Below are 27,470 nucleotides of genomic sequence, written 5' to 3' on the forward strand. Positions count from 1 at the left end.
TTCACCAAATTTCCACCCATTTTTTTTGCCAATTTAAGCCTTTTCAGCCACTTTCTAATTCCTTTTTACCACTATTTATGCACTGTAACCCTTTTTGGCCTTTTTTCAATTATTTTTTGCCATTCTTATATGATTTTTTCCACTTCTAGCCCCTTTCTGCTACTTTTAAGATCCAACTTCACCACCTTTTCCACCATTTTATTGCCATTATAAACCTTTTTTTTCCAACCCATTTTGATTGTTATTGTTTTTTAACAAAATAGATTATCATTTTTAAGAAGGCGTTATAAAGCACAAATGATTGAAAAAAGATTTGTTTCACTGATAGGAGTGGTTATTTTTCAGCTTAAATGTAATATAAGGATATCACAGCTTAACTTTACAATAGACCCTGATTTTGTTGACATCCATGGGCCCCCAGTTTGGCTGGGCCCCAGAAAGCTCCCCCCTTCTGGACAGCCTTGTCTCCACATGACTATTCTTGATTGTGCATGGCTGTGTTCAGCCACTTTCAGGTACAGGGGGGTGTCCCCAGTCTCTGGCACCTATATTTTTAGGGTCACAGGCTGAAAAGTTTGAGAACCAGTGTTCTTACACAACCAGCTTAAATGCAGCAGCAGGTTCCAGTTTAGGGCTGAAATCATGTAAATTGAGCCTTAGTTAAAAAAAGAACTTTCTTTTACGAAGGTTAACTTACACTTGTTTTTATTTCAGTCAGAGTTCATCAGTCCATTTTCTACACTGAGTTTGCGTATATATTTTCAAGGTGACAGTCTGTGAATGCCGCCACATCGATTAGCAAATTCTTTAAATGTCTTGCACCACCACAAGCATCGACTCATCTTCCCCACACTTATTTCTGGAATGCGCCGTATTTATTTGTTGTTATTCTGTCAGATGTGTTATCTGAGAGAGCTTCAATGTGGCGTAGGAGGATTTCCCTCAGCTGTGTGAAACCTGCAATGAACCTGCCTCACGCCTGCAGAGGCTGCCAGATCACCTCGAGCTGTTTCTGACATTCACTGGAGATTCACCGTCCCATGATGCTCTCCGTCTGTTTCACAGGCTCTTCCAAGTTGAAAAGGAAACACTGAACATGTTGTTATTTTGGCATCAAATCATTCAATATAAAAAATATTGATTCCTCTCATCTGTCAGAGCTTTAGAGCAGAATTACTCTCAGCTGCCTTCAAACCTGCTCGCTGGTTGAAGCCTACCTCACCACCTGACGGTCAGCCCTGACCCCTCCCTCCCACTTGCTCTACTCTAACTTTTCTAACTTTGTCTTTTCCCCTGTCTCAGAGGGTTGTCCAGGTCTCTGCAACAACAACGGACGCTGCACCCTGGAGGCCAGCGGCTGGCATTGCATCTGCCAATCAGGATGGAGAGGGGCCGGGTGTCACGTAGCCATGGAAACACTTTGTACAGACGGCAAGGACAACGAAGGAGGTACATTTGTCTACATTTATGCCATCTCCTCTTTGGCCTTACCTTAGAGATAAAAGGTTGTTTTTGACGGACGACTCCGAGTCTTGGTTGGACTATACACAAATTATCCGAATGTCCAAATGGATGCTTGGATGTCTAGACCAAAGGGAAGGATTTATCAGACTTTTGTAGTCTTTAAATCCTGCTGTAGAGAAAGGTTTGGGGGTGGAATAAGAAGTGAAGTGTTAGCCCAGTATCTACAAAATGCAAAATAACTCCATTTCCCCATGTTGGTTGATTTTGGAGCAATAGCTTGCCGTAGTCTCAAAGTCTACTCCTTAAAAAGTAAGGCACAGATGTGGCAAGTAAGCCCACCTGAGGGACAAAACTCCAGTCATGCTCTGGATGTCCGTACATTTCACCAGGAAAATAATATGTTGAAAAATTAAGTCCACACCTTAAGGGAGGAGTAAGGGGTGGATGTGATGAGTAAGCATGGCCTAGGGCGTCGTTAGGGTGGGTAGTTGGGTTGCCACGGGCCCTTGGTTGTGCTGTCCCCAGGGCCAGAAAATCATGCGCTCTCTGAGCGTATTACCGGGATAAAAGAGTTATTTTTACCCGGATAAAGGAGATGCTGACGAGCTTGACCTTGGCTGCCCAGCAACAGACATGTGTGTCAACATGTCAAGTCTGACTCTAAATTTAAGATCTGTTCACTCTCTTCAATGTTCACCAATATTCTGGTTCGGGGTTAATCTCAGAATAAGGGGGAGAAAGCTGTTACAAGGGGCCTTCCAGGTTCATGCTGCAAGTAGTCCCAGCATGCTTTGCAAGTGAAATCAGAATGTTGGTTTCCTGTTGAAAAAAATACACCTAGTGGAGAGCCATTTTTATATGAACGAAGTCGTCATTTCAAAATGAGAACTTAATGATAGAGATCGGTGGAGCTGAGCAGTTCTGGTTGTTCTTTTGATAAAGAGCCCCCTAGTGGCAGAATTTTACAAACTGTGCATTTAAGACTGTCATAATGAAGATTTATAAAAAAGAAAATTGTCAAGTATCATCAGGTCTGTCTTCCTATGGAGAACAAACTTCCTTTAACCCTTTATGACCTACCATAGGAAAAAGTCCACCAGAGTGGAGTATTTAGTATTTTAATTGGCTATACATAAATACAACCCTTAGAACCCACATTTCAATGATATGCATGTGATAAGTCCATAGAAACAATTTAATTTGCTCAAAAGTGCAAAAAAACACAAGACAAATGAAAAGTCTTTGTTTTTTTTTTAACATATTTTCCTAAATACAAAGATGTGATAGCTGTATTTCTCAACATTGTGACAGTAAAGAAGTTGCACAAGATCATTTCAAACCACAAAAAAATTGTTTTGAGTATGGTCATAACTTCATTTTTCAAATACACTCATTTTTATAAACTGTGGCAAAAACAAAAATAGAATGAAATTGTGCTATATTTGGAAAAAGATTGCATCTTTTTTTTTTTTAAAAAAAAGGAACTATGTACAGTAGTGCAATCAAATCTCTAAGTGTGCCAGATACTTTTGAGCATACATGTGACCATGCTGAAACAATAACAAGAGCGACTCGTGACCTGCAAGAAAACAACACATTTATAGCCCGGATTATATTAGTTTATATTTTTTTTGATGTGTGCACTTTGTACTACATTTCTGCAAAAGAAGGAAGGATATTTCTAGAAGGAAACAGTACTCTGGAACACACTGAATGTGTGATGTGTTAGTGTTAATCCTCTGGTTTTATATGCAAAAGAATTATTGGTCTATCTCATTTGGATACAATTCTACCCCAGTTAAAAATAGATATGCAAATGGGAGCTCCGGCTATCCCGTAGGTTTTCAAAGCATTAAATGCTTTTGTTTAGCCTGTTGTTTGGATTGAGAATTTCTGATGTGCTCATGCTTGTACTGAAATTTTAACTCTAGCTGACATTTACTAGGGTCAGTTTTTACTAACTTACATAAGAATATTCAAATATTGCAAACTTGATTGGCCAAGTATGCTTAAGAGGACAAGGCATTCTAAATAATGGAATTAAATCTGTGCGCATCATATTGTTGCAAGACTGCAAGCCATCTGTCTAACTAACCACTGAAAGAGCTGCACATTGCACTTTGTGTTTTTCTTTCTGGCCATTGACTTTCTATGTGGATTTGCTTCACAAAATTGTATCAAATCTATCCACACTTAAAGAGGAATTTGTTTTGGCTAACACAGTCAATAAAAATATCAACAAAGGACCTGTGAGTCCATACTTTCTTGACCTGAATATTTAGTCTTTAATGCACCAAGCGATTTGGTGGCAAATATATTCAAACTGCAATGTTTCATAGCATCAACATAATGTTGAACGTTTGTCCAGTGCACATGTGCAAGTATGAATATATGCTAACTTGTAGGCTGTGAAATCTGTGAGTCTAAGCAGCGTACTCATACTCGGCCCAGTTCTCTTATACTGAGATGAAGCATGATTGTTCTCCCTCCCCAGTCCCTTGCTGACTTGTCACCCGAAGTGCTCCAAGCCCCACTGGGCCTGGGTATTGATGTCATTGTTCTGAGACATCATGACAGTGACTTTACTCTTATCATGGCTTATTACGTTTCACATATCGCTCCTTAACCCTCCGCATTGATTGCAAAAAAAAACAAAAAAAACAAAAAAAACAAAAAAACGAAACAGTCGTAATTATCACACATCACATGCAAGTTGTACTTTGATGCTTTGTGCATGCATTAGCAGTTGTGCTATGCAAAACCCACCTCCCAGGCCAAAGAAGTGTACTGTGCTGCATGGAAAGTTGCACAAACAAATAGTTTTTTGGGGCTCAAATGTGCTTTGACTTGGTACAGATTGCCTAATGTGAGTGCACCCTTACTAGAGCCGTTCATAAAGATGTTAACACACAAGTTTACTGTGAAGCCAAGAATGCCTATCTGAAGCTCCCTTGCACAGGAAGCCAAGTTAGTTTTCAGCTTCAAAGAAAGCAAAAGTTATATTTCATCGAAACACTTTCAAGTCTTTTCAGTTTTCTTCTTTTTTGAATTTCAAGTGCAGAAGAGGCTCGATCAATTTCAAGGAAGCCTTACCTTCCTCTAAAAGTTTGTTTTATTTAAAGAAAACCACCAAACAGTCAGTACTTGAAAGTTTCAAACTTGAGGATTGATCTCTTGTAATGTGTCCAAAAATCAATAAATTGTGTGGTTCTACTATGGGCCATCTTAAAGGAGTGAAAATTGTGTTCCTAATAAACAAGCCACAGAGCTGAAAGCTTCACATTTTTTGTGTCATACCTGCAGCAGGTGTTAACTTACCTGCATTCAAACCGCAGCTCCTCGGCTGCCAGAGTTATGTGGAAAATGTAGCATCAACCTTGATGAGGCAGTGAAGTGAAAAGGCTGCTGGTTGGAGTTAAGAGGCTGTTTTAAATAAGCTGCAGTGTTTAAAAGGAAGACACTGAAGTGAGAAAAGGCTCTGAAACTCAAGTAAGAGAAGTCGAACTGAAAGGAACAAGGACAAAGATTGAATATAAAGAAAAAAATAATAATGGCACAAAACATGAGCATTTTAGCAGTTTGCCAACATGTTAAACCTTCAGCAGCAGGGACGAGTTGGTTTTAAGAGCTACTGGGGGGCTGCGTCGATACTGATGTTTAGGATTTCTGATGCACGTAACAATAAGAAAAGAACTCTGCAAAAGCAAGATTTGTTCAGTCGAGAAGACAGAATTGAGTTTTCTGTCAAGAGTTTTAATCCAAGAATTTCTTTTAACGGAACCTAACTTGAGGCCATTAAAGTTGGTTGAGGTAAGGGGATATGTACTGCCAGGGCCTAGTGCAGGTGAGAACCCTGGCAGTGGAGATCTGGACATACTGGAGCCTGTCTTAGGGCTTTATTGTGTACCCAGACAAGACTGCATAGTCCAGACCAGAGGCAATGAATGCATGGATTTGGATTTCGGCAACAGAACCTGAGACTCTGGAGATAATTTTGCAGGTGGAAAAAAAAGCAAATTTGGTCACTGATTTGATGTGAGACTGGAAGGTCAGAGTTGAGTCCAGGGTCCAAGGTTACAGACCTTTGACACAAGGTGGATGGGGGTGCAGAGTTAAACAGATCTAAGATGAGATGTCAGACATCCTAGTGCATTAGCCCATGGAGCTTGTTGTTCTAGCTTGTTCTGCCATGCTCCGGCTAGGCGTTTCGACCTTACATGACTCATGTTGTCCATTTACCTCTAACTGAGTGGATAGTAAGGCTGTGTGTTGGGAGTGGAGACTGAGACCACAACCAGAGGGTTGGGTGTTCCATCTCCAGCTCCTACAGTCACATGTTGATGTATCTTTGGGCAAGGATAAATGGGAACGTTGATGGCCACTACATAGCAGTCTTCCCCATCGATGTGTGATTGTGGAGTGAACGGGCGTGGAGTGTGACCTGCGGTGTCGGCACATCACTAGAAAAGTGCTTTACAAGCTCAAGTCCATGATAACATCTGAAACAGCTCAATATGTGCACAGCAATAGAAATGCTCCAATCTGCTGCAGGTTGCATCACATGACAACCCTGTGGGATGATGGTTTCAGCCGGGCATGTTTTAAGGGCTGCTGCACCCCCGATCCTGCAACCCTAAAATGACAAAATAATTGAGCCGTGTGACATTATGGACAGATAGAGAAGACAGATGATGAAGAAGAGAAGGAGAGGAGTCAGGGAGAGAGAGAGTATTTACAGTAGTCCCTTGTGTCTGCTCACCAGATGTACAACTGGCTTTTATAAACTAACAGAGATAAATAGCAGCCAGTATATTATTACATACCCTTACATACCTCCTTCATCCCTCCATCTCTCCATCTGCCTCTGCTCTTTCTTATCCCTCCTTTCCTTCCTAATCTCTCTTCTCCTGTCATTGAATCCTGGCTCTTCATCATCTGTCCTCCTGCCTCCTTCCCTCTGCCTTTATTCTTCCTGCCAGCAGCTGATAAACACAAACTGCTCGTGTTTAAAATCTACTCCATTTCTCAATCATTCATCAATTCCTCTCATTTCTTCTAATCAGAAAATCAAGGAACAAAGGGATGCTGTTTCATCTTTTGTTTCCTCTTTCCCATCCTGCCATGTTTATTCTCTGATTTCTACATCATATCTCTTTCCATTTCATCCTTTTTCTCATGGAAAATGACCTGTGTATTTTGACAGTGTTGCTGCACACTTTTAAAAAAACGTAAGCTGAAGCCCCTGAAATTCTTTTTACACTCCATGTGGTGTTGGTTCATTTCAGATTTCATGTATAACTCAACGGCTTCAATTCATTATCCCAAATTCCCAAAGGTATTAAATAGGGCTGTGAAATGATTACAATTTTTGATCAAATGAATCACAGGTTTCTGTGGATTAATCGTGATTAACCACATAGATGATCAAATCCCTGTTGCCTCTCACTAACCTTCAGTGAACCCTTCATCCCCAACAATATTAGACGGTCTACAGACTTTTTGCATAACTTTTGACATCCGTGCTCGTCAACATGTCACAGGCAGACCTGAGGGGCCTACATTGCTCAGTGAGGGTGAAAACTTCACCAGCTCTCTTTTATGTTGGATTTCTATTTTATCCGTCTTGAATATGTGAACTTTAATGTATTTGCTAATGCACTTTCTGCTGAAGGTTTCTCTATTCTCTGCTCATTTTCCTTTATTTTTAACTTTAGCATCTAAAGGCATCTAAAGGTCCATAGACAGGTGCTGAAAATTAGCGCTTTGCTATAAGCACTTACAGCAGCTCATCTGCGACCTGTGCATTAGTGTTGTACTCAAGACCACATTAGCCGAGACCAGGACTTGCCAAGGACCAGAGTGTACCAAGATTGAAACAAGACCAAGACTTTTCGGGGTCGAAACCGAGTCAAGACCAAGACCAAGACTTTTGGGGGTTGAGACGGAGTCAAGACTGAGACAGAGACAAGCCGAGACCAAGACAAGACCAAGATTTTTGGGGGACAAGACCGAGTCAAGATGGAGACAGAGACAAGCCGAGACCGAGACAAGACCAATATTTTTGGGGGACAAGACCGAGACAAAGACAAGCCAAGACCAAGACAAGACCAAGACTTTTGGGGGGCGAGACCGAGTCAAGACCGAGACTGAGACAACACCAAGATTTCTGGGGGTCGAGACTGAGTCAAGACCGAGACCGAGACAAGCCGGGACTAGACCAAGACCATAAAAATCATTTTTCAAAACCATGACAAGGTTTAACAGTTAAAGAGCACTCTCTCTTTAATTTTAGTTTTCTTTTAAATAAATCTGACAAATAAAAACAGGATGTCTGCAACTCTTTCAAAGCACAACATGCAAAAATTTCAAATCTTCAGATCTTTCAAATCAAATTTGTTCAACCACATTCTTGTGAAAAATAAATCCTTGTATGTATTTAAAAGCCACTGACAAGTCTGAAATTATTTTAAATATCTGAAAATGAGATGCTTATCTAGACTTGTCAGCTGAATGAGGCCTAAAGTAAGTGTTCAGAGGTACTTCTGACTGGAAATAAGATGGACTGATGTCTGAGTTTTTGCAGGTGTCTGACACATAAGGCACCCGAAAAGATTTCCAAGATTTCCAAGCTACCTGCAGCTGTTTTAAGTCAAATTACAACATTGATTTACCAGGAACAGTTGACGTTGTCCCCACTGTTTCAGTGAATGAAGACTGCAGAATTTGCACACTACAGAGTGTTTTCTTTTGCATGTTGTTTTAGATATGAAGTCTTTGTGGTTGGGGAAGCCAAATTTGATTACAGATGAGTTAGCAGACATGCTAACTCCTAGCTCAGAGTCTCGTCCTTCTGTCGTCTCACACCTTCCACTCCCACTTGTCTGTGGGGGGAGGGGGTTAATTTTACATGAACTGAAGCTATTTGTTGTTTTAGCTAGTGCTTCTCCTTATTACCACATCAATGAAGTCAAAGAATAGGAGATCAGTGCTGGTCTCCACTGGTCTTGATGTAAAATCTCGAGTCCGGCCAGTCTGAGACAGGACCAAACCACATTCAAAATGTGGTCTCGAGACTGTTCTTGAGTACTACAACACTACTGTGCATGATAAAATGCCACAGCTTCAGTGTTACTGTGTGTCTGTTTTAAATAAATAAATAGAAAAACTACATAAATTTCTAAATTAGTCATGATTAAAAGTGTTGATTGTTTGACAGTCTATAAACAAGTTAAGACTGATTTCATGGCTTTAGCAGCATCTCTAGACCTGTAATTAGTTCCTCTTCTGTTACTGTTTTTGTCAAAGATGATATCAGAGATCCCATTTATTCTTGATTTAGTTTAGTCTGTGAGGGAGAAATGGTAGTGATGAGAGATGTTCTAAAAGCTGAACTATTTTAAGAGCACAGATAGCACAGCACGGCTCATACAGAGAGAGATTTATGCTCATGACCCTTCGTCCTGAAAGCACTGAACTGATTGGTTTTGTTTTGGACAAGGCCAGCACACTTAAGAGGATGATAACCACAAACTATTAAGAGTAAAATAGAAAATACATGAATTTAAAACATGTTTGCCCTTGATCGTTTACATCCTTATCACTAAATTTCAACATCTTTGTGTGAACTTTTTGTTTCCAAACCTTCAATCATCCCTCATTGCTTTTTAATCCCTTGGTTACCTCTTCATCTCATCATCCCTCCACTGGGTGTTTTTTATCATTTGGAGGCCACAGACAAAGACACAAAACGCAATCATAGTGAGTGGACAAAATTTGAAGTGTCTATTTTCAGGTAATAAAGCCAGAAAAGTACAGCGTGGACCTGAATCTAAAATAGTCTTTAAATACCCAACAGTGCACGCTCAACAGGTCTCAGAGTTCAAAATCATCGCATATAAAAAAACGTACTCTTATTATTAATGAAATATCCATTCTTCCACCTCAAATCATAGATTTCTATCTATTGTGTGCCATTTTGACAATAGTAAACCCCCTTTTCATTGTATTAATACTTCTATAGGGATCTGAATAACTACCTTGCCTGCTGTTAAGACATGTTGGGGCTTTTTGAGGGGCTTTGGACTCACTGTTAAGGCCAGTAGTTCTAAGGGACATTTTTTTGACATTTAAACTCAGTTTCAGTGCAGTTTCATTTGCAAATAGCCTCTTATTTACATTCAAATTACACATCTTACTCCTTGAATATCATCTTTTTTATGCACACCCATATGCACCACACCCACTGTAGCTTAATGGTAAAACTACCTGTGCACATAAATACACCAGTGATAATATGTGTGTCTCTTGTTCCAGATGGCCTAGCGGACTGTATGGATCCAGACTGCTGCCTGCAGCCCTCTTGTCAGAACCAGCAGTACTGCAAAGGGTCTCCTGACCCAGTGGAGGTCCTCAGCCAATCCCCATCCTCGCTGGCTCCTCAGCAGGTAAGAAGCTCCCATCAGAAGTTAAACCATGTAAAATCAATGCCAGTATATGGAAAGTAAAGCTCATTCCCCATCCTTGTTATGTTCCATCTTTGCATCTCTTACTCCTCCATGCCAATCTTCGCTTGAAGGAGCTGAGTCGCTAATACAAGTGACAGGAGGAGACATATTAGTGAAATGAAAGTAACCCACAGACCATTTTTGAAATTGGACACAGTGATGACGTTGTTCTGTAGGTAGAATTCGGATCAGAAAGGTCTTGACCATCAAAAGGCCCACTCCAATTATTTGAATAGTTGGTCAGCAGAAGACAAGCTGTCTTAAAGCGACAAGCTAACCCTTAGCTTTGGGCTGTGGTGTCCTGCTGACTCTGTGGGTCAAGCATCCAGCTACACAGACAAAGCCACAGTGCATGGACATCTTCATATGCACCATGGAGAAACTCAGCATTTATACTAAAAACAAACTCAAGACATACAAATCTCTTGGTGCATATAAATTTGTACTTTGCCATCATGTCCAGGACATTGACGACAGATTTGTCAGATAGTTTTTGTGCATCAAAGAGAGAGGCAATGCCAAGCCTGCAGCAAGGACATTTCTGACGCGAGAATTTTGCAGAATTCCATCAGCCCATTTTGCCCATTTAGCATCTTACAACAACAAGCGCTTAACTTAAAACAGCATCTTTGACAACTGTATTTAAATGGAGGTCATGTGTTTGCAGTCCTATTTTGACAGTCAGACTTCCCCCAATCTTTTTGCTCAGTATCTTTCCTGCCTTTGCCACCATGATGCAAGCACAGCTGCTGTAACATAAATGTGGCATCTACTCCAAATTGTTCAGTAGAAGGGAAGGACAATAAGCAATGACTATCTACTGTTATTGTCTTGTATTTTTTCCAGGCTGCCCGCTCTTTCTACCAACGCATTCACTTCCTGTTGGGACCTGAATCCACTCATGTCATCACTGAGGAGAGCCCCTTTAACAAAAGGTGCGTTCATTCCACCTATGAATGCATCTATTGATGCAATCTTTCCTGATAAATATACATCTGCTGCTGTAAAAGCTTGTAAAGTTCCAGTAATATTCATAACCATTTTATTTAGGATCATTTTACTACATCGTCAGCATTTCTTGTTAACACACTGTGAGGCAAACAAACTAGATTTTAAGACAGTTAAATATTCTGGTGATAAAGAACAACACAAAAAAGAGGGGACAGGGGCAAGCAGCCTTTTGCAGAGGACAGGAACACGGTAAAACTAACTAGACAGAAATAAGCCCAGAGAAACATGGTGAAGCAGTATGGCTGAGTCACATTTTTAGCTTTATCTCATGTAGTCATCAACAGCAGTACTGGACATTTTTATCCTGAGCTATTTATATAAAATAAAAGTGAAACTTAAACCATTATACCACAGTTGATAATAGAAATGAGCCCGCTCACAACTGCCAACCCCCTCTTAAAGAGATTAGTATTCCTGTAACCTGGAGACCTCTCCTCCCATACCACAACTGGCCCTAACTCTTTCCCTAAAGTTTTTTTTTTTTTTTTTTTTTTTTTTTTTTTTTTAATCAAAATTAAATGTTATCAGGCAAACAAAGTTTTGGCCCACTACCACCATCAAATGTTTTGTAATGGTAAAAGTTTTGGGACCTGACATTAGAGGAGAGGTCTGACTGTGGAGAAGAGGCCTGACAGTGGAGAAGAGGTCTGACTGTGGAGAAGAGGTCTGACAGTGAAGAAAGGGCCTGACTGTGGAGAAGAGGTCTGACCTTGGAAAAGGGGCCTGACAGTGGACAAGAGGCCTGACAGTGGAGGAGGGGCTTGACAGTGGAGAAGACGCCTGACAGTTGAGAAGAGGTCTGACAGTGGAGAAGGGGCCTGACTGTGGAGAAGAGGTCTGAGAGTAAAGAAGTGGGCAGACAGTGGAGAAGGGGCCTGACAGTGCAGAAGAGGTCTGAAAGTGAAGAAGTGGGCTGACAGTGAAGAAGGGGTATGACAGTGAAGAAGTGGGCCTGACAGTGAAGAAGGGGCCTGACAGTAGAGAACAGGCCTGACAGTGGATAACAGGCCTGACAGTGGAGGAGGGGCCTGATAGTGGAGGAGGGGCCTGATAGTGGAGCAGGGTCCTGATAGTGGAGCAGGGTCCTGACAGTGGACAAGGGGCCTGACAGTGAAGAACAGGCCTGACGGTGGAGAAGGAGCCTGACTGTGGTGATAGGTGCTAAAAGTGGAATAGGGGCCTGATAGTGGACAGGGGGCCTGACAGTGAAGAAGGGGCCCCTTAGTGGAGAAGGGGCCTGACAGTAGTTGTCCCCCTCCAGATTTTCTGGAAACAAAAGGCTAGGACTAAGTGTTATGGACAAGGGGTATAGCACAATTTAGTCTTAAGTCATTCTTTCTAAAGTCATTGATAGAATAATTGTGATCAATTAATTAATAGGCTCCATTTTCCTGTGATAACTGGCCAAGAAATGGAAAAAAGACAACCAGTGATAAATGGCAAGTCAAGAGAACAACTTTAATTAGCTTTAAATTATGGGTAGTCTTAGTAAAATAAAATAAAAAAATGATGTATGCCTGCTTAGGGCTTTTGTGTAAATATATTGCTGTGCTTTGTATTTTGTTCTGCACAGAAACAATAGGGAAGGACAAGGTTATCAGACTGATGAACTTCTGTGCTTAGCTGCAGGAGTATGGAAAAATTGAACATAAAGAAATGTGTTTTTTTTTTCTCTTACAGAGCACTGAGCTTTGATTCAAATAGTGAGTGAAATATTTGAACCATCAGGAATGCTGTCTACAGCTACAAGAGAGGATAAACTCCATATTTTATCATATGGGTAATGTTTCCTTTAGTAGGGTGGACGGCGGCTGAGGTAGATTTCCGCTGTTTCTGGCTTCTGTTACGTGCTGTATAGAAAAAGCTTTCCATACACTGAGAGGGCGGAGAAAATGACTTCCTGTTCTTCTATATGAACCCTGTTGTTTTTCATCACAGTGGGTTCAGGGATAATGTGTGTCTCCTCTTTGTTTTCTTTGTATAGTTGTGATAGCTCGAGTCATAAAGCCGGTGCCTGCAGGTCAGAGCTCAGCATGCTTTAGTCTGCAGTTATATTAGCAGCTGCTGGTTTCTATTGGCTGTGATGGAACCAGAGCGAAGCAGAGGTCTCCATACTGTAAAGCCTGCTATTTCACCCCATGACAAAAAAACATTTGTACCAACGCGTTCCTCAGACATGACATTCATTTAGTATGATAATAGAGTAGAGGAAGGTGGCGGGAGTGAACGGCACAGTGAGCGGCAGGAGAAAAACATGACGGCAATTTTGTTCGGCAATGTTTCTGCGATTGTCACATTTTTTATGCGAGCCTGAATGTTTCATAGCGCAGAAGGCCACAACCGGCTAATAAAAACGTCCTGTATTTCCATAATGGAGCAGCCCGGCAACCTCATCATAAAAATGTTTTATTAGGCCTCAAAACAGTTTTGTGTGTCTGTGATTGTGTGTGTTTGTGTGACTGTGTGGGCTGTTAAAGGGGTATTAAATGTCACCATAAGAAGGCAAAGAAATTATGTTTTAATTTTAGTGCCATGCTCACAGTGACAAATGTATTAATGCACCTTACTTACAGAGGGTAAATACTGTAAGTACAAATGCTAAAGTGCTCTATTACATCTATAAACACAGCTTTAGTTTCACAGTAATACAGGTGAGAGAGGAATAACACCAATTACAAATGTAGATAGAAAAAAACGTGATCAAAACTCAATACAACTGATTATTACTGAGTCTGCATCACAGGTAGTAAAATGTAGTTTGGAATAATCCATCCATCCATCCATCCATCCTGTTGTTGCTCCATTCATCCATCCATCCATCCATCCGTCCACCCGTCCATCCATCCCTCCTGTTGTTATTCCATCCATCCATCCATGCATCTATCCATCCATGCATCTATCCATCCATCTTCCATCCGTCCACCCGTCCATCCATCCCTCCTGTTGTTATTCCATCCATCCATCTATCCATCTATCCATCCATCCATCCATCCACCCATCCATTCCTCCATCTAACCATTCCTCCATCCAATCATCCCTCCATCCAAACATCCCTCTCGTTGTTTTTCCATCCATCCATCCATCCATCCATCCATCATCTTTATTTCTATGCCACTTATCCTGTCCAGGATCCTGAGAGCTGGGGCCAGTCTCAGCTGTCACTAGGCTATAGGCAGGATACCCCCTTGACTGGTATACAGTAAATCAGAGGGCTGACATATAGACACAAACAACAGCCTCAGTCAGACCTGGTATCCACTTAGCCTGATATTTCTGAGGAGTGTTTTTGGTTTTAAGTGAACATTGAGGCAGTGTTTAAGGTCACTGACCTCTGTTTGATGTCTTTTTGGGTTTGTAGCATTGTCACTTTTGTTTACATGACAATGGCAGGTGTCGACGCTGCTGATTATGTTTTAAAATCAATTTATATCCCTCTATTCAATGATTTTAAAACATAATCCCGTACACATTTACTCAAATGTCCTTATTTACAGGAAATGGCAAAAATGCACTCTTATGTATTGTGAAGAGCATGCCATGTCAACAGCAGTCTGTCTTTCACTGTGCTGGTGATGCAGCTCAGTCAGACAGCAAGGATGTCCTTGAAAAGTCAAAGTACGACTGATTTTCCTCTGCAATGACCAATTCATTTTCACCAGATCTCATCCAAAATCACCAACAAACCCAACCTGGGTTTGTGTCTTCAGAGTGTTGTTATAAGCAGCTTTGACCTCCAAGCTCCCAGTCAGGCATCTCCGTTCATCAACAAATTAGAAGAGCAACTGTGTGTTTTTGTGTGAGCATTTCAAAAGTACAGCAATGTTTTACAACTGCAGCTGCTGCGGTTGCCATGGAAATGAAAGTGGTAATGCTGTACACCTGAGAAAACAACTGGGCCTAGGATAAGAGAAATACTTATCGTAACGGTAAGGGGAGTTTATTTGCAGTTGAAAGTAGTTCACATGTTTACAGACAGAACCAGAGGAGATTATAGGCTTAAAAATGTTAACAGCCTAGAAACAAGAGGAAAAATGATGACAGAATGAATAGAAAAGGATAAAACAAGAAGATTACACAATTACCCTTGAAAAAAGCTAAGTTACATTAAGAGACCCGACATCTTCCATGTGTTTTCAGATCTTCAGACTGTTAGAGCAGATGAAACTGCCTAAGTTCCGATTTTTAATCTTTATAAACCTTTTACAGCAAACACTTCAGTAACAACTTGCTGTCAGATTCCTTTATCACCACACTCTGATTCACACCTTTCCTCTACTCTTTTTTACAGAGGTCAAGATAAGGGGATAGCAAAGGAGTTAAGGGGTCATTTTTAGACTTTTGGAAAGGACCCTAAATAGACTTGGAAAGTTAAAGGTCATCAGACACAGGTCACAACAAGGTGAGGCAGAAATATCATAAGCAGGAAAAGAAACAAAGTAAGGAAGTAAAGCAACAGAAGAGGAACAAGAAAATGACAACTTAAAAAGATAAAAACCAAAAACAAAACAATATAAAAACAGTCATATGTACAGAAAAACATCCAGAACATTAGGAAATCCTCACAGATACATGCATCTGTGTTCCTATTTGTTTTTGCATCAAAACTTGCTTTCAGTGTTACCAAACAAAAACAGTTCATTTTTTAAGTTTTGATAAGAAAGACAGGGGGAAGTAATCTCAGCTGACTTGCTTTGGTGTAAAACCATGTCACTGTGTGATGAAGATGTGCAGACATGCTATGAGTCCCATTACAGCGCTCCCAATGCCTGTAATGCCCAATGCTTAGGTTGCTGGATACATGACTGAAAAATGTTTTTCTTATAGATGTTGTATTAAAGCCACTCAGAAAAAAAGAATGATATCGTTTTTCTGTCTCATGATAATCTCTCTCTTTCTCTGCAGCTTGGTGTCAATCATTCGTGGTCAGGTGCTGACAGCAGACGGGACGCCTCTGATCGGAGTCAATGTGACGTTTGTACACTATCCAGAACATGGGTTCACTGTGACACGCAAGGATGGCATGTATGTATTTATTTATATTTATATTCATATTTAGGGCCCAAGCACCCAAGTATGTCTGTTAGAATTGTATATTTAGGGAAGTTGACATGCCCAAGTGCTTAGAAAAATTTAAAAGTAGTGGAGTTTATCACGTTTTAGTGCGTTCCTGCATGTGCTTAACACAGTTACTCCACAGCGCCTCCTCAGATCCTGGCCCTAATCCTCTTCCGTATAGTTGCATGTTATTGGGGTTAGGGGGTTCACCACATTTAAGCAGACTTGTGTTTCTCTTACACTTCACAGTATATTTTTCTTTTATGATGTTTTTCTTTTGCAGGTTCGACCTCCTCGCTAATGGTGGAGCGTCCCTCACGTTGAGTTTTGAGCGCGCTCCGTTCCTCACTCAGTACAGGACCGTGTGGGTGCCGTGGAACGTCTTCTACGTGATGGACACGCTGGTCATGAAGAAGGTGTGCAGCAAACCTGTGATTTAAAAGTCCCACAGTCAGGAATGAAACATCTAACCTGCTTAAATTGTGTCTGTTTGTTCCAGGAGGAGAATGACATCCCAAGCTGTGACCTGAGTGGATTCATCAGACCAAGTCCAGTCATTGTCGCATCTCCTCTGTCTACGTTTTTCAGAAGTTCACCTGAGGACGGCCCGATCATCCCCGAAACACAGGTAATAAATACTTTAGAACAGCTTTATAGCTGCAAATTTTAATGTTTAGAAACACATGAACATTCCGTTCTTGTTATGCAACATAGTGTAATTCTGAAATGCAAGCAAAAGGTGGTATAAATTGGGATAAGCAATTTTTATAGCCCTAGTGTTAACCTCTACAACAGGAGTTGTCAGACTGAAGTAATATCACATTAAAGGTTCTTTTTCAGGTTCACTCTACAGATAATCCAGAACTAACCCTCTGTGTAACTCAGTATTTACAGTAAAACTGAGACTCACTTGAAACTGATGAATTTAAAAATGACTTTGTGTTTGGATAATTAGATTTCTGAATCCCACATACAAGTTTAGAATAAAAAGAGACTTCTGCTAAAGAAGTGGACTTTATGAAACTGACGAAACCAACAGAAAAAAAAGAGTCTCCTGAGGGAAATGACCCATTTGGCCTGTTTCAGTGTTATATTTTTCAACTGCACTATTGCCTTTTCATTAGCCAGGCATTTAGTGTTCATTACAGATCCATTAAATCCCCTTTAAGACTGCCCTCTCCTCGGCCCCGCTCTCTAATGGACTCAGCTGCACCGAGCGCCTTCCATTCACCAGCTTTAGATCTGCCCTCACACACATGCTGTCCTTTGTGCACAAACTCTTTCCTTTTATCGCAGACAGACAGACAGACACGCACGCGCACGCTTGTCAAATAAAAAATAATTACGGAGCGCTGGTTCAGGGTTGTAAAAATATAAAAACACACATGGAGTTCTGTCATCTGTTTCATTTCCTCTGTGGGCTGCTTAACTCAATGTGAAACACACACATACACACACATCTATGAACACGTATCCACACCTCTTTTTACTTCCCTAAATCTCCCTGGCTTACACACAGAAATCTCTCTTTCTTCTCTTGAACACAACACATGCACACACACACACGCATGCATATGCCACACAAAGATAACACGGTGTAATGTGGATGCAATTACAACATTCCTCCATGATGAGCTTCAGTTGCCTGCCAACTGAAACGTGTTATTAGGCTCACAGCAATCAGCGGCAGGACAGGGTGGAGCTGTGTGTGCCACTAGTAAACCACTGGTTTCCTGTTGAACTAACCTCTCTAGAGCCACATCATACCAGTTTGTGAACTTTAAACATGATTAAAAATGTGATTAATTGTGATTTACTATACAAATGTAGCAATTAATCATGGTTTATAATTTGATTTTTTGACAGCCGTGGTAAAAAGTCATAACTTAACACGCCAGATAGACTGTTTCATGTATCTAAAGCATATTTTTCAACATCCATCTGGGAAAAGGTCCATAATCTGAGTCTGGGAAAAAATTCTCAGAGGGTGATTAGACAGAATTTCTGTCTGTCTATCAATAAAGCTCAACAGAACCCGCCCACTTTTTTGGCTGCTCTGGTTCCAGTAGTGAAGTGTTTACCAGTCCTGATAAAGCTGCCTCTATACTGTAGCTAGATCCAAACTCAAAGCTACACTGATAGTAGTCATCTCCTTTAAGAGAAGGTGTCACTGCTGTTATTTGCTGTTCATCTCATAAAAAATGTGGCTTCCTTCTGATGAAAATGACACCAACTATAGCTACATCCAAGCTAAACACTGTGCCAGCCACAGCCAAATGACTAAACCCCACTGACAGATACTGCCTTGTTCTCCTCAAATCACACTTATGGTTCGGGTCCGTTGTCAGACCTGGCCCAGTTGTTTCAGATTTGCAATTTGGATTTGACCGATGACAGACATGGAATCTGGCCAATCCATTTGCTTTTCAAGGTTGTATTACAACATGTAGAGTGCATGAACCAATGCTGACCAGCTAACTGTATGTATACTCATAACAATAAAACATTTAATTTGGCACAACAAATAGCATTCAGACGAAGGCAAAGGTACAAGATTTAATTTGGTTGTTGGTAAGGGTAGTTAGTCAAGCTTTCAAAACAGTCATGTTACTACACCTATCTTTATTGCAGTGTTTACATTTTAAATATTATAACTTATCTTGTGTGCATTTTGCTTCATGCTAGGATGGCAAATATTGTTATCATTAGCAGTCTTTATTTATGTGTGGCTGACAGTTCCATGATTATGAGAAACCCCACCAATCAGAGAAGTCGCTATGCCTCTCTAGGATTATGGGTCCTGTAGTATTTTTGATTAAGAAAACCAGGTTTTTCTTTGGGTGCTTTCACATTAGGCCCAGTTGATTTGAACTGCGCCGCGGCGCGATTCCTCCCCCTCCCCCTTCCCCTGCTGGTTTGCTTTCACACTAGCCATATCGAACTGTGCCCGGGCGCACTTTACAGCCCCGCAAAGGAGGAGAAAGAAGAAGAAGCTACCATGGCAGCCACTGGGGTCATGACAGGTCATGACCTGAGCAAACATTTTTTTTCATTTTGACCTGGCAAGAAGTCCATCCTGCAGCCATGGATGATATAAAATCACTATTTAGGATGCCAGCAACTTTGCTCTTCGTATCTTCACATCTGCTACAGCTCAGATGATTAAATGGGCTTGCGCTGCACAGATACAGTGGTTGTTAAGGTGACAGGAGACTTTTATTGCCTTTGCATCTCATCTTACTGACTCCAATTTGTGTTCATCTGTAAGGTGTGTCACAACAGACCGTTTATAGACTGGGTTCTGATTATTTCCGCCCTTTATTGAGGAAAAATGTGAACAAACTACCGCGCCGTGGAAAGTAGTTTAGCTTTTACGATAATGTCATAAAGCTGATTCTATGGTCTGTCCCGTATCCGAGCGCGGTTGCATTCACATCTCATCCAAACCGAGCCAGAGTCCATTTGAATCGCACCCGAGACCACCTCCCCAAGCCCGGGCATGGTTCGATTGCATTCACACTACCAAAACGAACCAGACTTTGGGCTCAAGTGCACTCGGATCCAGGACCCGGCCCCTGGTGTGAAAGCACCCTTAAACAGAGGTTTATATCTTACAAACATTTGTCTTCTATACGTGCTAGGGCTGGGCAATTAATCAAAAAATTAGATTAAATCACAATATGGCTTGCTGAAATTCTGAAATTGCCAAAGATGCAATATTTCTTTTTGTCAAAATAGCACTTTAAAACTTTTTTGAAGCAGTTATGCATCATTATGAAATTATCCACAGGCATTTTTTTGTAACATAGTCTACAAAAATCCTACTTTTTTTGTACATTTTTCTCATTAAACATGAGAATGACATAACAATTATAACTCCATTCAATACATCAATTCCTGTTCAATTTGCAATGCCAGCCAAAATCAACACAAATTTCATATTTTTAAAAATAGTTCAACACTAATTTTATTTTAATGTTGTGATGGTTATAAGACAGAATGATTTATTGCTTGTGTTTGTTGGTTAAAAACATAATATTAGGAACTTAAGAAATAGTTGCATATCAAATCAAAATTGCAATTCAGGGAAAAAAAACGGAATTACATTGTCTTCCCAAATCGTTCAGCCCTAATAAGTGCACGTTTCATTGTTTCACACCCAGGTAGCTTGTTATAGTCTAACTTAAATATCTCTGACAATAGAGCTAATAATCAGATCAGCTTTGGAGAAAATAAATAGGAATTTTACTTCTAAAACCACACTGTTGAGCTCTATTAGAGGCCCTACAGAAGATGTCAGGGGGGCACAGGTCCCTGTCAGCTCCAACATTGTTAAAATTAGATGTACATCTTTACATTTTTAAAATAAGATTAGAAACATTACATACTTCGGCGTAGTAAGGCCAACATAAAAAGGAAGAGAATATTTTAATTTTTTAAAGCAAAAATTTCAAAATTTTGGTGAAAAACTATCAAAATTTTTGAGTTATAAAATTTTATATTTACAAGAAAAAAAAAGGATTTCAGAGTTTAAAAAGTTGGAAATTTATGAGAAAAGGCTTGAAATTACTAAGTATAAAAGTCTTCGAATTTTACTCTAGAAATTAAAAAATATAATTTTTTAAAATTGTAAATTTACAACAGTGTATGGTCAACAATGTAGAGTTGTTTTATTCTAGATGTTACAATCTCAAAAAATCTTTCAATAGAAATCTTTGACTTTCACAGTCAAACATTTCTGTTTTTTTCTCGTAAGTTAACATTTTGAATGTGAGAATTTCAAGCTTACTATTTTTTCTAGAGAGGCTCTAATACACTGTTATAATGATGGATGGTTTATTCATAGATCTTTTGTCAAAAACAAGTGCATGTCGGCATACTATGCTGGGATTTTGTCCGTGACAACAATTAACCCTGATGTATTATTTTTCCAATTGGTTCCAGGGGGTCTTAGCTTTCCTTAGATATGAGGGGGGTTAGGGAAAAAGGTTGGGAACCACTTAAGCACATGATGTGTGAACTCGGTGTGCAGCTGTTACGGCTGTTAACTATTAGTGGGGCGAGCTGGAATCAAACTGATGCTGAAGCCTCAACCATTGTGCACCATTTTATGGTACAACTAAGCCAGTGGTTTGAAATGGCGTGCCTTCATGTACATCTAGGAAAGCCATGGGATTTTTTTAGAACCATACATAAATACTGCTCCCATACACAATAACTAAAGATAGAGTAACACATGTTAAAGAGGCTGATTTGCAAAGATTTGAATGTGTCAGGATTTTGGCCTGGTCTTTGGTCTGTACTGGAACAAAAGTGTGGAAACTGCTGAACTAAACCACGCCACAAACTCGTGCTGAGGCTGGTGTGGAAGAGCGAAAACATCTTATTTGCACTGACAGGCTTTCAATGGGGCTCACTGCTCTTGCATTTATGACCTCCTGAAAAGATGTTTACATGTGGACAGGGCCTTGAACTTGTGGGGAAGTTTGCACTTTTTAAACGAACGAGAACGATCTCTCAGCTTTTGAATTTATGAATAATACATTAATTTCCTGCAATGTCTTTTTCCATGCAGCAACTGTTGCATTTTTCAGACAATAACTTTCACGTATTCATAAAATGCAACCAATAAACCCTTATCTTGTGTGTGCAGTGTTTAGCCTTTAGTAGAAAGCTTTAGTTAACTGAGACAAGAGAAGGAAGAGAGCTTCAAAATGTTTGTCAAACTGAATTTAATAGATTACTGAAATTTAACACTGATTGATTTTCAAGCTGATTTTTTTGCTCAATTGTAAATATTTGAATTAAAAAAGGATTATTTGGTGCTTTACATGTAGATATGTGTTTATAAAGATAAATGAATGATGTCAAATTTCTGCCAACTGGAGCTGGGACACACCACAACAGACTGCATCAACACCACCTGGACAACAAACTTAGAGGACACCAGACAACTGCACACATTAAATTCCCTTTTTAACAGAGAATCAGTGCAGAGATGATGTGTGATTACTGAGGAAACTGTGGTTCACCTTGATCAAGTTCATCACAAGGACAAACTGTTAGATAAATGCAGATATTATCTGCATACTTAATACACAAGCATGCAAAAAGCAATCAGTTATTTCTTTCAGAAGAGCAGACGACATGATGATTCTGACAGTGAACAGTGAGCCAGGGTGCAGGTTTGAAGTTAGCAGACGATATCTCACCACAAGAATTAAAAAGTTCAAGGAGGAGTCGCCGTGCCATGTTTGTGTGTTACTGTGTGTGCTAATCAGAGCAGTCCTTCTACTTGTCCTTCGCCTGCAGATACACCCGATAAAATATGCAGATTAACCTTCAGTCAAAGACCAAATGATGCAGACTCAATTTCCACTGAGGTAGAAGGGTTACAGAAACAATCCTTTAAAGCCGTATCGTTTATGCTGAAATGTTATTTATAACCATATCACTGAGATCTGTGGAATAAATCTGCCTGTAAAAACTCCAGTGGGAAGAAGTCATGATGTTAAATAGCCACCCTGTCGTGGGAACAGATGGTTTGATGCTTGTTTTACTCTTTCCGGAGTGTTCTCTGTACAAACACCGCTAGGGGCTGTATGAAGCTGTGTGCTAATTAGTAGACTTTTCCCATGAATATGAAGCTTAACCACCAATCAGGATGAAGAAGTAGTGTCAGATGCTGATGATTTCTGCTTTTTTTTTCTTCTGCAGGTTTTACAAGAGAAAACATCCATCCCTGGTAGCGATCTGAACCTGATCTACTTGAGCTCCAGAGCTGCAGGGTATAAACCGGTCCTCAAAGTCACCATGACGCAGTCTTCAATACCATTCAACCTGATGAAGGTGAGAAATTTGTCATGTATGGGGGCCTGGAGCTGTCAGAATGTTTCATCTTAAGAAACAAGTGCACACAGAGAGGACAGAAGCAAATAACTTAAGATCTTTACCCCAGAGACATTGCATGTGTGGTATATATGTAGTAATCTGCATGTGTGTTGGATCAGTAGCATTGATGCTATCATCCTGGCTGACAGTTACCTTGTTTTGGAGCTGAAAAGTGTTTCAATCAGTACTTTGGTTCTGATGTTCCAATTATTTATTCCTGATACTTTTTTAACATCAACGTTTCCTCCTATTTTGCCTCATTTGTTTACATGTTTAACTCATTTTTGCCACATTTAGTCAACTTTTCCTACGTTGAACCCTTTTATTTAGGTGCCGATGTTTGCCCCTTTTTTTGCAACTTAAACCAAATTTTTTGCCACCCTTTAACAGCTTTTCATATTTTTTTCTCCAATTTTTCCAGTTTTTGCAACTCCTTGCAACTTGGACCCCTTTTTGCTGTTTCAACCATTTTTTGAAAATCTTTTGTTTCTGCTTTCCAACATTTTTTATGTCCATTTTTGCCACTTTTTTTCTTTCTTAACCCATATTTGCTGCCTTATCCCGTTTTCCACGTATCACCTTTTCTTTGCCACTTTCAACCAATTATGCCCCACTAACCACTTTCCACCACTTATGTTAGACAATTTTTGCCACTTTTAATCTATTTTTCCACTTTAAACCCATTTTTGCCTCTTTTAACTGCTTTTTTTTTTTTACCATTTTTTTCACCCATTTCTCAACTATAGCAAACTTTTGCCTCTCTTAACCCATTTTTACTCATTTTAACCCTTTTTACTACTTTAGCTGACCATGTTTTCGCCTTTTTGTTACTTATGATCCTTTTTGCCATTTTTTTTACCGATTTTCACCATTTTTTCCTCCAATTTTTCCAGTTTCTGCAACTCCTTTCAACTCAATTTTTGCCGATCTTTTGTTTCTGCTTTCCAACCTTTTTACAGCCCATTTTTTACCACTCTTTTCTTTCTTAACCCATATTTGCTGCCTTACCCTGGTTTCCATTTATCACCGTTTTTGCCACTTTCCACCATTTATGTTAGACAATTGTTGCCACTTTTGAACTGCTTTTCATCTTTTTTACCACCCATTTTTCAACTCTGGACAATTATTGCCTCTTTTGCCCCAATTTTGCCATTCTTTTACCACTATTGACCACTTATTTCTGTTCAGTTTTTACCAAATTTCTTTCTTTAATTCTTCATTTATTTCAATTCCGTCGTTCTTACTTCTCTGGTATCCTAATGTTTGTGCAAATCATGGCTTATCTATGAAGTCTGACATTCCTCTCCAGATGATTTGGCTGTATGTGCCCATCTACACTGTTAACATTACCCCTAAAAAACTGATTCCGTTTCAAGAAAAGGATTCACATTTTGAAAAGGCTATATTGCACTTGCCCTGCGATTGGCTGGTGACCAGTCCAGGGTGTAACCCTGCCTCTTTGCCCAGTGACAACTGGGATAGGCTCCAGCCCCCCAGCGACCCGGAATAGGATAAGGGGTATAGAAAATGGATGGATGGATATATATTATACTACAGCATACTTATAAAAAATGATTCTATATTTCTTTGACAGAAGTGGCTAAATGTTAAATATGGTTATCACTGCTTAGCTTTTCATTGGACCATGTTTTTTCTGACCTCCACCCCCCACCCCCCATTTGGCATTAGGTTATAGATTGGTTATAAAGCTGCAAGGATAGCTCTCTGTTGGTGTTTGCATTGACACGCTTTATAATACAACAAACAGAGAACAACCTATGGCAAAAATGCTACGATGAATGATCTTTGTTGTGAAAACACTTAAATTCATGTAATTTTATTCATAACTCTTAGCTTCCCTATAAACAAAACAAGTGAGTTTTAAAGCCTCTCTATCCACGTGCTTTGTACCAATGATGATGAACTTTGTTACCAAATCCTCTGTTTGCACCTGGCTGGAAACATAACTTTAATTCTTAGCTGTATAAACCTTTTTAATATTCCTGGGCTTTTGCAGCCAGCTTCAGGTTGACACTTGAGAAACCGTAGTTTCTACCACCTCCACATTGGTAACCTCTGAGGTCGCTGCCTGACTGCCACTTGTCAACTTTTATGTCTGGATGTGTTTCCCAGGTTCACCTGATGGTGGCGGTGGTGGGTCGCCTTTTCCAGAAATGGTTTCCTGCACAACCAAACCTATCGTACACCTTCATCTGGGACAAAACCGACGCTTACGGCCAACGGGTGTACGGACTGTCCGAGGCAGTTGGTGAGTTCCCTTCCAATGATGAAAATAGACGAAGCTAAACTTTTCGAGCACAGATCCCCCTCCCAGAGTTCTACAGACATGCAAACCTGCTTTAAAAAGAGAGATGCTTTCTCCTTTGATTTTACATTAACTCCCCTTATGCTATGCTTTTGCTGTGCAGCCAACTAAACTAAATTAAATTTCCTTTCAACACTGTATGAATCCACCTACTTTGAACACTGACTATGAAAGTCAGCTTCACACAAACATCATCTCCAAGCTTCACAAATACTCTAAAGATTTCTGCATTTTTTTCTGTTTACACTGTAATCTCCTGAAGTTTTTTTTCCATTATGGTCCCTCTGGGAAAAATCTGAAGTTCTCAAGCAAAATCATTTGATGTAAGCTAGAAATAATTTCACCCTTATCAGCCGCCTTTTGTTTGAAAGTCCTCAGGGAACAAAAAGGCTTCAGTAGATTCAGCTCCCATCACTGCTTCATGTCTTTGCAAACACATAAAAAGAAGATAACACAAGGCTTACATAGGTAATCTTGTATTTCTGGCTCTGTTGCTCTGTTTTACATTACATATTTTTCTTTTTCTTGGTCTAAAGTTAAAATAAATGCGAAAGAATGAACCCCTTTATAAAACCTAATTTTACACTTGCTTTAATGTGATGTGCTCTCTCTGTACCTATACATCACCTTCTGTATATTTATTCCCATTTGCATCATTTTTTATGTTTCTTTCCTATGAATTATGAAACAATCAAACATTTAGTGTGTCCATTTACAGCCCTTCTCCTTCACCCTCCTCCCCTTTGTCATATTTTCTCTTCTTTCCTTTACTTCTGCTTAACTTGTCTTGCTTTGTTTGGCCGTGTCTGTTCTACTGGGGAAGTCATAGCTGCAGATTCTAATCATGTATGAGCAAGATCGGCTACTACTGATGGCTACAGGATCATATATTCTCTTCAGTTATTACAGCTGGTCTAGTGGTTAGTCAGTCCACTTTGCTTTGTAGTGTACTGGGACCTCCTGCAGGGGGCAGTGTAACCTGAAAAAGCAGTAGAAAGTCATCCTTTATCAATTAGCACGCTTTTACTTCCTTTGTTCAACAGAGCAGTAAAAAAAAAACTAAAGAGAAACGAAACAAGTTTTTTTGTTATAAGGTGAACTAAATCATACAGTGTGAAGACTCGTTCATGACATTGTGTTTTATTTAAAGAGCCTGTAAAGTAAAAATGAATCTGTATTTAGGTTTGTTGTATGATAGGTCACTGTGTTATGAACAACCAGGTCAAATTTCAGTCAGATAAAACATCTCTAAGTTTATAAAATTAAACTTCAAAATCATGAAAAATGACATCTCAGTTTACCTGCTGCACTACAGAGTTTGGGGGATGTTTTAAAGGTTGCTTTGAGTGGAAAGATGACTGATCTGCAGCAGATTAGTTGACTGAATTTTCTCAAGCTGACAGCTGAAAATGCTAGATTTAAGTTTAATTCATGCTGCTGATGTGCATAATAAATTCTTGATGACAGTTCACTCTGCCCATATAATTACACTACATCATGCTGCTGTCAGCTGCTGACATCAGTGATCACAGGTGATTTGTTGTAGTGATCGGTGATTAGAATCATTAATTTTAAGGTTTTTTCAGAGAACAAGTTTGCTGCTTTTTGTCTGGTTGACCACTGTAATGGTTAACCTTTTTCCGGTGACCAAAAGGAGACAGTTAATTCAAGGGAGCCTCACAAATAATTACATGTTTTAAATATTAGCCACAAAATGGAGTACACATTTAACATAACTCTAGATTTTCTTTGACTAAATGCTGTTCACACTAACTGTTGAGAGGAGCCTGACTTTCTATGAACATACATTTTGCTGCAGACAGCTGCGGCTGAGTTCAAATATGTTTTACAGAAAAGCTCTGACAGGGAAATGGCCTGAACATTATGGGCACGCTAACCCCTCTGACACCTTTATTAGGGACAAGTCGAGCAGACACACTCCACTGTGAGTTATTACCTACGGTAGCCCAGCTTAATGGGCCGCACATAAAGAAGATTTACGGCTGAGTTTTGTAACACTTCTGAAATTGGTGCTCATAAGTTAGGATAAGAGAGTATAACCACAGGAATATTTGGAGTACACGTGTGGTGACTGTGAAGATTTAGAGCTGGGATGTTAATGTCGAGGCCTCTGAGTTTCCACTGAGTTTGTGCACTCAGAAACATAATATGAAACCAGTTTCTATACAGTCTTATCCAACAGAAAATATAAACTGCAA

At 39.9% G+C, this 27,470-nt stretch overlaps 1 protein-coding gene across 2 annotated transcripts in view; it reads left to right on the top strand.

The window, feature by feature from the left end:
* Positions 1-27,470, top strand: part of tenm3 (teneurin transmembrane protein 3) — a 366,938-nt gene that overhangs the window by 234,138 nt on the left and 105,330 nt on the right. For both annotated transcript variants that reach the window (XM_041784623.1, XM_041784625.1), the window contains exons 14-21: positions 1,303-1,449; positions 9,778-9,908; positions 10,815-10,903; positions 15,882-16,001; positions 16,318-16,450; positions 16,534-16,662; positions 22,752-22,883; positions 25,059-25,194. In XM_041784623.1, the coding sequence (XP_041640557.1) occupies positions 1,303-1,449; positions 9,778-9,908; positions 10,815-10,903; positions 15,882-16,001; positions 16,318-16,450; positions 16,534-16,662; positions 22,752-22,883; positions 25,059-25,194 (1,017 nt within the window). The remainder of the gene's footprint in view (positions 1-1,302; positions 1,450-9,777; positions 9,909-10,814; positions 10,904-15,881; positions 16,002-16,317; positions 16,451-16,533; positions 16,663-22,751; positions 22,884-25,058; positions 25,195-27,470) is intronic.

The sequence above is a fragment of the Cheilinus undulatus genome, linkage group 4, assembly GCF_018320785.1.
Source record: "Cheilinus undulatus linkage group 4, ASM1832078v1, whole genome shotgun sequence".
Classification (NCBI taxonomy): domain Eukaryota; kingdom Metazoa; phylum Chordata; class Actinopteri; order Labriformes; family Labridae; genus Cheilinus; species Cheilinus undulatus.